We start from the raw sequence: 12,981 nt of genomic DNA, 5'->3' as shown, positions 1-12,981 counted from the left end.
CCGGGTGCAGACTCATGGCCACCGCACAAGATGGGGCAGAATGGCCTCTGCGGTTTCCCAGACTGTGAGTCTTCACGAGAGTAGACAGCCTCCATTTTCCCCCTGGGAGTGGCAGGTGGTTTCGAACTGTGGACCTTACAGTTAGCAGCCCGATTTGTAACCAGGACACCACCAGGAGGTCCAGTAAACAAGCAGGAAGACCCTCAGGAGATGAAAGTTGTGAGGATGGCGATGTTTCCTTTGTTGTGCAGAAGGTGGCCACGATTGGAGCATATTCGACCCTTTCTGAAACCAGCAACTGCCCCTGATGGAGCCTCCTCTGGAGAAGCAGAGCTGCCCCGGGATTTCCAAGATTGTCACTCTATGGGAGTGAAAGCCTCACTGTTCTCTTGCAAGTAACCCACAAGTAACCCACTAGGCCACCAAGGCTCCTTGCCATCTATGGAGTAAAAAGAGAGCAAACTCGCTGCGACCAAGTCATTGCTGACTCTTAGCGACCCCTGTGGGTTTCTGAGACTGTCCTGATTTACGGGAGTAGGACACTCAGTCTTTCTCCCATGGAGCTACTGGCGGTTTTGAACTGCTGACCATGCAGATCGCAGCCCAGTGTGTAACCACTATGCTACCAGGGATCCTACTGTCATAGATCAGTACTTTTTCAATTAAGTCTACATCAATGAGAAATTCACACCCCCAAACAACCCTGCTGCCTGGAGTCAATTCAGACTAATAGCGACCGTGGAAGAGGCCATTGGGCTTCCAGGGCAGACCTGCTGCCTGGGACCTTTGTAGGCATCACAGAGCCAGGGCCTCCGTGAGCACTCTGGGGCGGCTGCCCACGTCGCGGCATCCCCATCGCCTCACAGGGAGTAAGGCAGACAGAAGGGAAATCACGGGGCATTTGCTTTGGGATGTTGATGAAGAACACGGATTATCCCACGAACTTCCAGAGGAACAGAGAGATGGGTCTTGGAGGAAGCACAGCTGGCCTGCTCTTTAGAAGCGAGGATGGCGAGCCTTCATCTCATGGCCCTGTTGTCCAGAGAGACCAGCCCCCGGAGCAGGGCATCGTGCTGGGTAAAGTGGAGGGGCTGTGAAGTAGAGGAGGGCCCACACTGAGATGGATGGACTCAGGGGCTGCACAGGAGCAGCTGTCGGAGCGGGAGGCCGGGCCATGCTTTGTGGTGTTGGACGGATGTCCCTTGGTGTCGGGACTGCCCGGCAGTACTCAGCAGCAGCAGCAGCAGCGGCAGCCTCTCCTGAAGCAGAGACCCTGCCTTTCTCCCTTGGAGGGGCAGGTGGGCTTCAACTCCGATTTTACATCTGGGGATCTCATTTCAAGGGGTGGGGCAGGTTGGAATCTGAGGCCCGACTGCAAACTCTTTCAGGGGTTGGCTGGAGTTTGTGCAGCCAGCTGCCCCCAGGACCTGTCTCTGCAGAGCATAGAGGGACCTGTGTGTTCAATACGCCTATAGACAGAATGTGCCAGTTACATAATCTGTCAATTTGTGAGGGGGTGGAGCTAGCCTGTCAATCGGGCCATGGCCAGTGAGGCGAGGCCTCTGTGTGGGCATGGCCTTCTCCTGAGGATTCTGGGAACTCCAGTTTTCCTCCCTAGAGGTGGGAGAGACACTCTCCCTGGGAGACATTCCTGTTGAAAAGCCACATGGAGCTGCACTGATGGAGCCAGAGCCCTGGAGCGGAAGGAGCTGTATGGAGACCCGTGCCAGCGCTGAGATGCTTCCACCACCACTGGATCCACAAGACTTTCCACCCACTGGCCTTTGATCTTCCTGCATTCAGCATTATTGCATGGCTGCATGAGTCTAAAGAGGAATTTATGAACTGGTATTGGACATATGGGCTAATACTGGACTTCCGGACTTGATCTGGACTGGGCTGGGGTGTTTTCTTAGTATCCAATTATTCTTTATATAGAGCTCTTATACACATATGGGTCTCCCAAGAATTTGTTTCTCTGGTCTACCCGACTGACACACAGAATGTGCTGTTTCCTATCTTGCTTTTCACGTGAAGGCAGCACCCCCCAACCAGGCTGAGGGCCAGCTTCTCAGGCTTTTGTTGAATTCTAACTTTCCATGTTCCCTGAAGCAATACACGGTGCTGAGCACAATGAAGACGCTTCGAGAATGGTTTCATTCTGTCTCAGTGAGGGCGGCATTAAACTGCAGCTGCAGAACTGAATGCCCAGCCATCTTACCTAATGACGTCGGCCCACCGTGGCCACACCTCCATGCCTGAACGTGAGCCTGTGTGTACACACACACACACACACACACACACACACACCTCCACACACGGCTGGAGCCTCAGGTTCCTGCATGGTCTCCGCCCTGTGCTGACCCTGCCGGCAGCCTTGTTCTCTGAACTTCCAGGAAAGCCAGGCTCCACACAGATTGATAAGCACCTGCGTTTGCGTCCAAGTTCACTCTGCGGGTCTTCTTGCTCTCTCGATGTTTGCAGCCCATTCTTCTCTGGACCCACTCAGTAACCTTGCCTCTCTCTGTGTTCTATAGGAACTACCTGTTCAGGCTGCGGCTGGAGGACCTCTCTCTGATCCAGGTAGGTGCGCTTGGCTCTCCCGGCTTCTGTGGATTCCCTCCGGTCAGCTCCTCGGGAGGGAACAGAGACATGACGGTGCAGAGGGTGATGGAGAGCTCGCTGCTGCGTGCGAGCTGGGCCTGGGCTGGCTCCCACCTTGACCTTGTCTAGTCCCCTTGTGCTCCAGGGGTCCATCTTGATGTGTGACTCCCAGTCAGTGGTGTCAATTCACGACCCGTTTCCCACTGTTTGGGGTGCCCCTTGCCCCGAGTTGGGGTGATGGGAGACCAGTCTCATGCCTGTGGCCGTCACATTCCCGTCGTTTTCTCTCCATCTGTTCTAATGACATAGATCCGCACACATGGGGCCTGGGCCCCGTGGCCACCCTTGTCTAATTGCCATCCAATCCGTCCTGGCTGTGGCCGCAGTGCCCATACCTGGGCATGGTGCTGCCCACTCCTGCATCACCGGGGTGGGGGGCTTCCCCGCCTTGTTCTGGCCCTCCCCTCGGCCGACCCTGCCATCGTCCTTCTCTCGGGAGTGGTTTTTCCAGTCTCCCCTCCATGTTTCTGAAGAACACCCTGGCTGTGTTCTTCTTCGCCAGATCGAGTGACTATTGAGCAGACGTGGCCCCATGTCCTCCTGCAGTGGGCGCAGGGCCTGCCCTTCTCTGCCTTGAGTGCAGAGTGGGTTGGGGGTGGGTTGGAGTCCCAGGACCCCCTGTAGTCCTGCAGCACCCCAGAAGGGCCTGAAGCCAGGGTCTCCAGGGGAGGAGAGGTGATGACTTTCCTGGTCCTGCAACAAGATTCTGGAACTTTCTGAGGGGCATGCTCAGACTTCCCCTCTCCATTTTTTTTATTATTAACTTAATGGAAATACGTGTTCTTCCAGCCTCTGTGGCAGCAGCCTTTCTGAGGTGGATGCTCAGGGGGCGCAGCCCATTCTGCAGGCCGGGCTGTTCCCCAGGTGGCCCCCACCCTTTGGGGGAACTCGATGCTGCATTAGTCCCATGGCCCAGGCTTTAAGAAGAGATGTGGTCAGGGCAGCTCATTGGTCCCCAGATGCGGGCATCTGTGGGTGTGATGGAAATTGCCCAGCCAGAGCTTGAGACCCATGTGTCTCTGATGCCCCCTGGCCCTCCACGTTGTCCTCATGAGCCAAGCCTCCCTCAGTGCAGAGCAAGGTTCCCCACCTCCCCCCCACACAGGGAGAGCCCACCGTGGGCTCCAGCCCCCATTGCCTCCCACAGACACGCTTCCCCGTGTGTGAAGCATTCCCCACATGATCTCTGCGAACAGCAGAGAGCTCAATTTCCACAGATGCCCCGGGTTCTCCGGCCGGGTGTCAGCGATGACAGTGGTGATAAATAAACATCAGTAAGGCCTCCCACCCCATCTGCAGGACAGAGCACCCCCCCCCACCCCACCCCAAGGGTCTCCGGGGAGCAGACTACTCATTCCTCTCCAGGGGATCATCTGGGATTGGAACCACCAACCTTCCTGCTAGTCAGGGACATTCAACTACTGACGGAACCAACGGGCCTCATGTTGCTACTGCCACCGGGTCGTAGTGACACTGTCAGGCAGAGGGGAACTGTGCCCATGAGCTTTGAGACTTTAACTCTTTGTGGGGCGAAGACAGCCTCTTCTTTCTCCCCAGGGGCGGCTGGTGGATTGGGACCACTGACCTTGCAATGAGTAGCTCCGTGTGTCACCCACCGCACCACCACCACCACCGTGGGGGGCTCCTCAGGCCGCCACGGGAAACGAGGATAAAAAAACATGACCCCTGGGAAGGCACAGGCGAGGGGCTGGACTCACAGTGACCACTGTCCACATGCTCTGCTGCCCCGCCATCCCCCCAGAACTGTCTCTATGCTGCTGCCCGGACCATGAGACGTGTGTGTGTGTGTGTGTGTGTGTGTGTTAATGAAGGCCTGTGCATCTGTACTCTGAGGTCAAGAATGTTCTTTCCCCTCATGCCCAGGTCCTCTGGAGGAGACCCCATCCTGTACTGTGCTTTGTCCTCTGAGGCTGACATCTATACTGAAGGGCCCCCTCCCCCCACTTCCTGTAAGCTGCCCTGGTGAACAAGTCCCCAATTCTTTTTTTTTTAAACATTTTATTAGGGGCTCATACAACTCTTATCACAATCCATTCATATACATACATCAATTGTATAAAGCACATCTGTACATTCTTTGCTCTCATCATTTCTTTTTTTTTCTTTTTTTACATTTTATTAGGGGCTCATACAACTCTTATCACAATCCACACATATACATACATCAATTGTATAAAGCACATCCGTACATTCTTTGCCCTCATCACTCTCAAGGCATTTGCTCTCCACTTAAGCCCTCTGCATCAGGTCCTCTTTTTTTCCCCCCTCCCTCCCCGCTCCCCCTTCCCTCATGAGCCCTTGATAAACCACAGATTGTTATTTTGTCATATCTTGCCCTATCCGGAGTCTCCATTCACCCCCTTCTCTGCCGTCCATCTCCCAGGGAGGAGGTCACATGTGGATCCTTGTAATCAGTTCCCCCTTTTCAACCCACTCACCCTCCACTCTCCCAGCATCACCCCTCACACCCTTGGTCCTGAAGGTATCGTCCACCCTGGATTCCCTGTGCCTCCAGCTCCCATATGCACCAGTGTACAACCTCTGCCCTATCCAGTCCTGCAAGGTAGAATTCGGATCATGGTAGTTGGGGGGAGGGAGCATCCAGGATCTGGCAAAAGTCCCCAATTCTTGTGGGGTTCTGAGGACCCTGCCTTCGTCGACAGAGCCTGTCTGAGGTCTTACTCCTGAGACGCTCCTGTTGGGAGAGGTGTGCTGTCTTTCTGTACCAGGGATTGTCAGCATCGTGCTGGTTGGAGGTATGGCAGGTGGTTAGAGCGGAGTCGTGAGACCGTCAATAGCACATGCTTCCTCGTGAGCCCTTTCCCACACGGACGAGCAGGATGTGTGTCGGAGGCTTCAGAGCCTGTAAGGACGTGTGCCGCCATCATCTCACGCTGGGCACCGTCTGCAAGTGCCCCCTGTTGCTCAAACGGCCTTCATGATGTGGCTGTGGGCATGGGGTTCCCCTTCTGCTGTCCAGAACCTTCTCAGCGCTCTTTCTCGGATGTGGGACTCCATGGCTGCGTGAACGCCGTGCTTTTGTGGTCTGGGACTCACTTGGTGAGCACTCTTGACTTTGAACCTGGAGATTCATTCTACCCTCGTGCTGGTTTCTCCCCCCTCACCCTACACACACACACACACACCACCACCACCACCACCACCACCCCCGCATCAGGGCGGTGGCAGGATTTACACCTTCATAGCTGGTGGCCCATCACACCAGGGGGATCACTACCCAGCTGCCACACCAGAGTCACGGCCCAGCCATGGGCACATGGTGAGGGGGACACAGAGGAGACGCTGTTACAAAGTCAGTCACCTCCATGGCTTTGTCCGCTATGTGCTGAATTGCTAAAACATTCTTGGTATCCTAAACGATTATTTTCAGAGCTTATTATGTGTTTTAGAAAGAACTCAGAACCTTGGCCGTTCTTTCCCTTTGTCTTGAAGCTCTCATCATTTTATACTAGATGAGGCTGACAACAGCCCAGTGCCCACCTGACAACCAGGGCCTGTTGGCGTCCACGACCAGCAGAGGATAGCAGGATGGATGGATGGAGGGAAAGATGGATGGTGGGCAGTGAAAGGATGGGCGGATGGATGGATGGATGGGTGGGGGAGGGGGTAGAAGCACACTGATCCGGGTGTAGAGTGGACCGGATATCTGGTTTGTTGCAGAAGAGAATGGTTTTCTCGTAGAAAGATGAGTCCTGCCAGCCTGAGGGTGAAGGACTTGGGGTCCAGGACTGCGAAGAAAGCTGTGAGAGACCCAGTTTTGGGGTCTCATGTGGGGATCAGTGGCCTGCCGGGGTGTCAGCGATCATTTGTCAGGCCCTGATCTGGGCATTTGTGGCTCCTATCGTTGGTGTGTTTAGATTCCTGTCTTAGCTCTTTGATTAATCCAGTGTTTCTCACCACTCCCCAACCCCCACCGCCCGCTCTGATAAGAGCCACTGCCTGGGAATGCCCCTGGGGCCAGTGTCTGGGACCCTGACTGTGATGACCTTGGGGCTGGTGTCCCTGACCCTGACTGTGATGACCTTGGGGCCAGTGTCTCTTACCCTGACTGCGATGACCTTGGGGCCAGTGTCCCTGACTGTGCTGACCTCGGGGCCAGTGTCTGTGATCCTGACTGATGATCTCGGGTCTGGTATCCCGGACCCTGACTGTGACAGTGCTCGCAGAGGGATCCACTCTTGGCATGTCTGTTTGTCAGCCACACCACAGCTTCCAGCAGGACCTGCCACTTTGTTACCTGTCTGTCATTAGGGCCACAGGGTCCATTCTAACCCACAGTGACCTGCACACAACAGAAGGACCACTGCCCGGTCCTGCGCCAGCCTCTCCATTGCTCCCGTGGCTGAGCCGCGGTGTCCATCCATCTCCTTGAGGGCCTTCCTCTCTGTCATGGACCTTCCACTTCACTGAGCACGGTGTCCTCTCCAGGGCCTGGTCTCTCCTGACAACGTGTCCGTGATTACGCAGGATGAAGGCTCGCCCGCTTGCCTCTAGGGAACATTCTGACTGGCCTGCTTGCAAGGTAGATGGTCCTTGTAGCCGCCACGGCACTTGCAGCACTCTTCTCGAGCACCCAATTCAAAGGCACCAGTTCTTCCGTCTCCCTCCTCCAGGGCTCTCAATTCAAAGACACCAACTCTTTTGGTCTTTGTGTACTAGAGTGGTGCCACATTAGGGAATGGATATCATTGCTTTCTAAACAAGGGAATTTCTAATGCATATAAATTATACATTTACACAATGAACCGAATCATAAAATTTCTGACACCTGAATTATGATTTAAATCAAATGGAGGAGGACACGTCATTAGAGCCCCTGGAGGAATTGCAATGCACAGCGACACCCTGTGCTGCCACAGAGCACCCAATGGGACAGCTGTGAGGGTGGTGCCACCGGGGTGGGGGCCGGGGGTGGAGGGCATTCTGCCACATGTGGGCTGGGAGCTGAGCGGCCACTCCTCATGGTGAGAGGCCCAGCAGGGGGTTTCTGTTCTCTTGGAAGATGGGACTAGTTTGGTCACTCTGAGGGGAGGGTGGGAGTTGTGGCTCTGAGGTCAGGGCCTAGCTGAGTGACCCTGGTTAGAGGTGGTCATGGAGGGAGTGACCCCTGGTCAGCAGGAGGTGGTCATGGGGCCAGTGATCCCTGGTCAGAGTGGACGTTGTCCTGGAGTAAGTGACCCTGGTTAGAGGTGGTCATGGAGTGAGCGACCCCTGGTCAGAGGGAGGTGGTCATGGAGGTGAGTGACCCCTGGTTGGAGTGGACGTTGTCATGGGGTAAGTGACCCTGGTTGGAGACATGTGGTCATGGGTGGAACAGGCTGTGGGATCCTATACAGATGTAGCCACAGAGGGCATCCCAGGGCAGAGAGCCCACAGGGCTCTGTCCCTTAAAGGCACTGCCTGTGGACCCCTCAGTGTCCCTTGAGGCTGGAGGGGCATCTGCCCAGCAAAGGAAGCCGAGCCTCTGAGTGGTTGTGTGGCCACCGCCCCCTCCCATGTGGACCCTAGTCTGAACACACACATCACTCCCCACTCCATGTGGATGCTGGGCTCTGACCACAGAGGCCACTGCCCCTGGTGTTTTTGGCATGTGTCGCCGTGAGTTGGCATTGACTTGACATCACCTCAGCCACCAGTGAGGATGGGCGTTGGTCCCTGTGCCCAGTGGGCATTGTTGCCAATGGACCCGTCAGTGAGGATGGGCGTTGGTCCCTGTGCCCAGTGGGCATCGTTGCCAATGGGCACCAGTGACGGTGAGGCATTGATTCAGTGGTTTCCAGTCGAGGTGCTGCCTCTCCTGTCCAGATGATCCTAACCCAGGCACGCCTATGCCCCTACCCCAATCCCCACCCCTGTCCCCTGCTGATCACCTTGATGGCTCCTAGGTCTCCTCCCATTCCCCAGTCTCTCTGCCTAGGGGGCTGGGGGGCGTGCCCCTGTGGGTCACCTGTCTGGGGCGAGGATTTTCTCCTGAGACCGGCCCTCTTCTTTCACTGCCCTGAGTCAGTGCTGACGCACTGCGCCCCTGCCCCTGTGGGGTTCTGAGACTGTACGTCTTTATGGGGGTGGAAAGCCGCATCCTTCTCCCCAGAAGCAGCTGGTGGCTTTGAACTGCTGACCTTGTGGTGAGCAGCCTGACTCGTAACCTGATAGACCACTGGGACTTGTGGACGGAGAGCTCAGGGTGCAGCGCAGAGCGAGGATAGAGGTGTTTGCTCAGTGCCCCAGGAGGTGAGCGGGGGAGAGGGACCACAGTCCCACAGGATCGCTTGTCTCCAAATTGCCATCCATGCTGAGACAAAGTGCGGAGGTCCTTCCAAGCTCGGATGTGTCTGTCTGTTGAGAGAAGAGGTGAATGTTTGTCCCGGGTCCTTAGGCACGTCCACACCCAACCGTTGTGCCAGGTGGCCAGTCAGAAATGACTACACCGTGTGAGGGTGAGCTCACTGTGTATGGGTGTGAAGGGGCCACAGGGAAGGAGCCCCCAGGGGGTCCAGGCCCTCCCCTCCCTTCCTGTCAGGACGCAGTGCATCCTAGGGCGCAGGGACACTGATGGAAGTGACACACCCCCAGTCGCGGTCCGCTTCCAAACGTGGTGGCAGGATGCAGAGGAGACAGGAGGGCGGCGGCACAGGACCTAAGAGGCTGGCTCCGGCACAGCAGCAGCCGCGAGCAGGGTGCGGGGCTGGGCGGGTTCCCTACATGGGCCTTAACGGCGTCCCACAGATCCCACTCCCTAGGGTGTGCACCCCACCCCCTTTCTGGGTCTTGCTCCATGTCTGAGGGCTCCCAGGCTTCAGGTGTTTGCGAGTTCCCCACCTGGGCTTCACTCCTAGACTCAGCCTTCAACAGCAGTGGGAGACCATTGCAAGTAGTCGGGTGCGCCTGTCACCGACTCCATGCTGACCCATCATGGCTGAGGGTCCAACAGAATGTGCCCCCATGCCCAGAGCTGGGAGAAGAGCCCCCAGCCCACCCACCCACCCCAGTTAGAACACGCCCAGAACCCACAGGGTGGACTCAAACACACCGCACCAGGGGAGCGAGGCTTGGTGAGTGGGGGCCGGGGATGAAATGACCCTAGACCACTGTCAATGGCTTCTTTCTGATCAAGGAGAGGGGTGTTGTTACTGTGCTGTTCCCCCAGGGGCTGAAAGGCCATGTTACCCCAAGCCACACTGGACACTGGCCACATGAGCTGCACTAGTTGCCCCATGGAAAGAGGGTTGTGCCCCGGGCCCATTTCTGGCTTCATCCCTGGGCAGAGGGAGCCGAGGGCAGAGGGGCCCTTTATATGCCTGGCAGCATCGACTTCCTACTTACCCAAACAGTGGGCAAACCGAGAAGGCAGGGCCTGCCTCTGCTCTCATGGGGACCTGGGCTGGTGTCCAGCTCTGAGCTCCTGATGTCCACACCTACCTGGAGCAGGTCCACGGTAGACCCCACACAGGCCCAGGCCAGATCCTGAGCAGATGGAGGGTAAGCCCGGGGTAGGTCCAGGGCACCAGTGTCCTGAGACACGCGTGGGCACTGGGTTCTCACAGCACCTTTTGTCCTGGGCCTGGGGAATGCAGCCTGAATGCGTGTTCTTGGCGCTGCAGGGAGTGGTGTGGGGCGGCCCGAGGGAGGCTGTGAAGGCCGAGGAATGCAGAGACCCACTGTCCCCTTGTGGCCTCTCGCATTCCGCAGATACTAGCCTGGCAGGGCATACAACCGTGCCAGCCGATGCTCAGGGCACCAGGCCAAGAGGTGGGCCTCCCCTGATCACTGGCCTTGGGGTGACCCCAGCCCCAGTGTGTGGGCAGCAGCTGGCTCCACAGTGGCCAGACGGGCAGGGTCCACGTGGGCAGGTGGACTAGGCGTCACTGAGGCTGAGGGCGCAGCAGAAGGTCAACAGCAGGCACCTCTGCCCTCCCTGCGGGCACCTCACCCCTGCGTGTCAGAGGGCAGAGCTCCCTGGGCAGGGAGGACCCCAGACAGGTCCGGCTCAGGACCAAGATCACCCTCCTCACCCTTGGATTCAGAATACCAATTACCCAGCCTGCGCCAAGTCTGAATTCTGGGCCTGCCCTCCCTGAAACACCCTCTCTGGGTAGGTGGCACACCCAGTATTGACGGGTGTCTTCCCATTTCCTCGGCGGCTCGGCCTGCCAGACTGCCCCACTGCAGCCGGTGTGAGGCTGGGAGCTGTGCCTGGGGCTGTCCAGCTCCAGCGGTCTCTCCCAGGGTGGACGAGTCCCAGTGGAGCTTCCAGACCAAGACCAGCTAGGAAGAAAGGCTTGGTCATCCACTTCCAGAAATCAGCCCACTGGTGAGCTCATGGCTCCACACGGGACACCCACTGCCCAGAAGACAATGGACACTGAGCTCTCAGGGCGGGATCCCAAATGCAGCGTGACGGAACAGCACGTGTGCTCATGTAGACCCTCCCGGGGTGCAGCGAGACACTGCGAGTCCCCTTTGTCATGCAGTCACAGGGGTCAGAGAACGGATGGCAGCCAGGGCAGTGTGCTCATTCGGGGCAGAGGGCTGCTCTCAGCCCTCCCCGTGGCTATAAGTGACCTGACACTGGCGTGGGTTTCCTCTGCTATTCCCTGAGCTCCACAGCCAGGGCCCACCAGAGGCCGGGGGCCTGTGGACACCTCTCCCCGGCCAGCAGAGGGCATTGGGGGCCTTCTCCATCGGAGACTCTGTGGGCACCAGTGCTGGCTTCATGTCCTTGTAAAATGGCTTTGGGAAGTATGCTCTGGAGGGAGGGTTAGTGGCTTGAGCATCCCCCGCCCCTGACAGCTGCCTCAGAATGCAGGCCCAGAGGTCTGCTGAGGACGCTGCTTGTGCTGTCCACTCTGAATGCACGAGCTTAGAATGGATTCACGGGGGGACCCAGCAACAAAGCTTGGCGAGGGCCAGTGTACGTCCAAGGGCTTGCTGCATTTCTTTCAGCGTTCCCCTGAGGGGACATGTGGTTCCTTACATAGAGGCCAGGTGGTCTCAGAGTCACCCTCTCCCCTTGGTGGGTGACAGCCCTTGCCTGCACCATCCTCAGCTTCCTCTCCCTTTGGTCTTCCCCGTCTCCGTGGTGGGAACACATGGTATAGATGCCCGCAGGCTTACTGATGTAGGCGGTAATGCCTGAGCCAAGGCCGCTGTGCTCGGCCCACAGCCATGCTTCCTTCCGTCTGGCAGCGTACCTGGAGGCCAATGGCGGGGTGTTGGCCCCTCTGCAGAGGGGAGGCCGGGCACGGTGTCCTGTCTGAAACGAGTTCAGTCGTTTGAACAGCGAAATCTGCTTCTTGTCCACCCCTGCCCGCGCGCACTGTGGGGAGAGGTGAGCTCTGGCTCAGCAGAGACCAGGCTCCTGGAGTGGTGTCTACAAGGAGCGGGCCGCAGGTGGGCTCACAGCCACCCACTCCCAACAGAATGCAACGCCCCGGTCCTGCAGCGTTCTCACAGCGCTTCCTCGGCCACAGTCCAAGGTTGCAGCCACTGTTTTCGTCCATCTCATGGAGGGCTTGCCTCTTTCCTACTGACCCTCCACTTGACCAAGCACCATGTCCTTCTCCAGGGACGGGTCTCTCCCGACAACCCATCCAAAGAACAGGAGATGAAGTCTCACCATCTGCCTCTAAGGAGCACTCTGGCCCTACTTCTAAGAAGGACCAGTCCCTTACTCTGGTGATGCTTGGAAGGCCGGGAAGAGGGGCTCCCCTTCTCCCCCAGCTCGAGATCCATCTCTCACTGGCATAGCACGCTTTCTGTGTGCTGGGGAACAGGACTTCACTGCCACCCGAGACCCCAGTCTCTGTCGAGTAAGACTCCACCTTCAGGTCACTGGGCAAGTGCGAACGGTTGGCTTATGAGTGTCCTTTCTCTGTGTCCCCAGCTGCCAGAGCAAGCACCCACATGGGCGGCTCTGTGGGACTGAAGTAGAGGGTCCACATCTTGTTCCAGTCCAGGTCCCAGCACTGTGATGCCCTGTAAAGCTCCAAGGAGAGCTGTCCCTGCCCACTCCCTCTGAGTTCCAAGGACTGCTGGCCATTCCTTGGCATCGTCTTCTGGTCGCTGGTGTCTTCTCTCTCTGTTACAGCTCCGACGTGATTACGGGTAGAGGCCACCCTTCGCCCAGGACCACATTAACGTTACAAAATAAAAATCCAGTTTTCAAACAGGACCGCATTCACCAGTGCAGGGGGTCTTAGTCTACGGGAGAGGTGGGAGAAGAAAAGAGAGAGAGCAAGGAGAGAAAGAGAGAGGTAAGGAAGTGGCTGTCACAAT

General features: G+C 57.2%; 1 protein-coding gene across 1 annotated transcript in view; it reads left to right on the top strand.

Moving 5' to 3' along the window:
* The window catches only part of SEMA5A (semaphorin 5A), a 143,014-nt gene that overhangs the window by 60,256 nt on the left and 69,777 nt on the right, over window positions 1-12,981 (top strand). The window contains exon 4 of the mRNA XM_075540818.1: window positions 2,538-2,583. Within this exon, the coding sequence (XP_075396933.1) occupies window positions 2,538-2,583 (46 nt within the window). The remainder of the gene's footprint in view (window positions 1-2,537; window positions 2,584-12,981) is intronic.

The sequence above is a fragment of the Tenrec ecaudatus genome, chromosome 2, assembly GCF_050624435.1.
Source record: "Tenrec ecaudatus isolate mTenEca1 chromosome 2, mTenEca1.hap1, whole genome shotgun sequence".
Taxonomy (NCBI): domain Eukaryota; kingdom Metazoa; phylum Chordata; class Mammalia; order Afrosoricida; family Tenrecidae; genus Tenrec; species Tenrec ecaudatus.
This window is presented reverse-complemented; position numbering and strand designations above follow the sequence as displayed.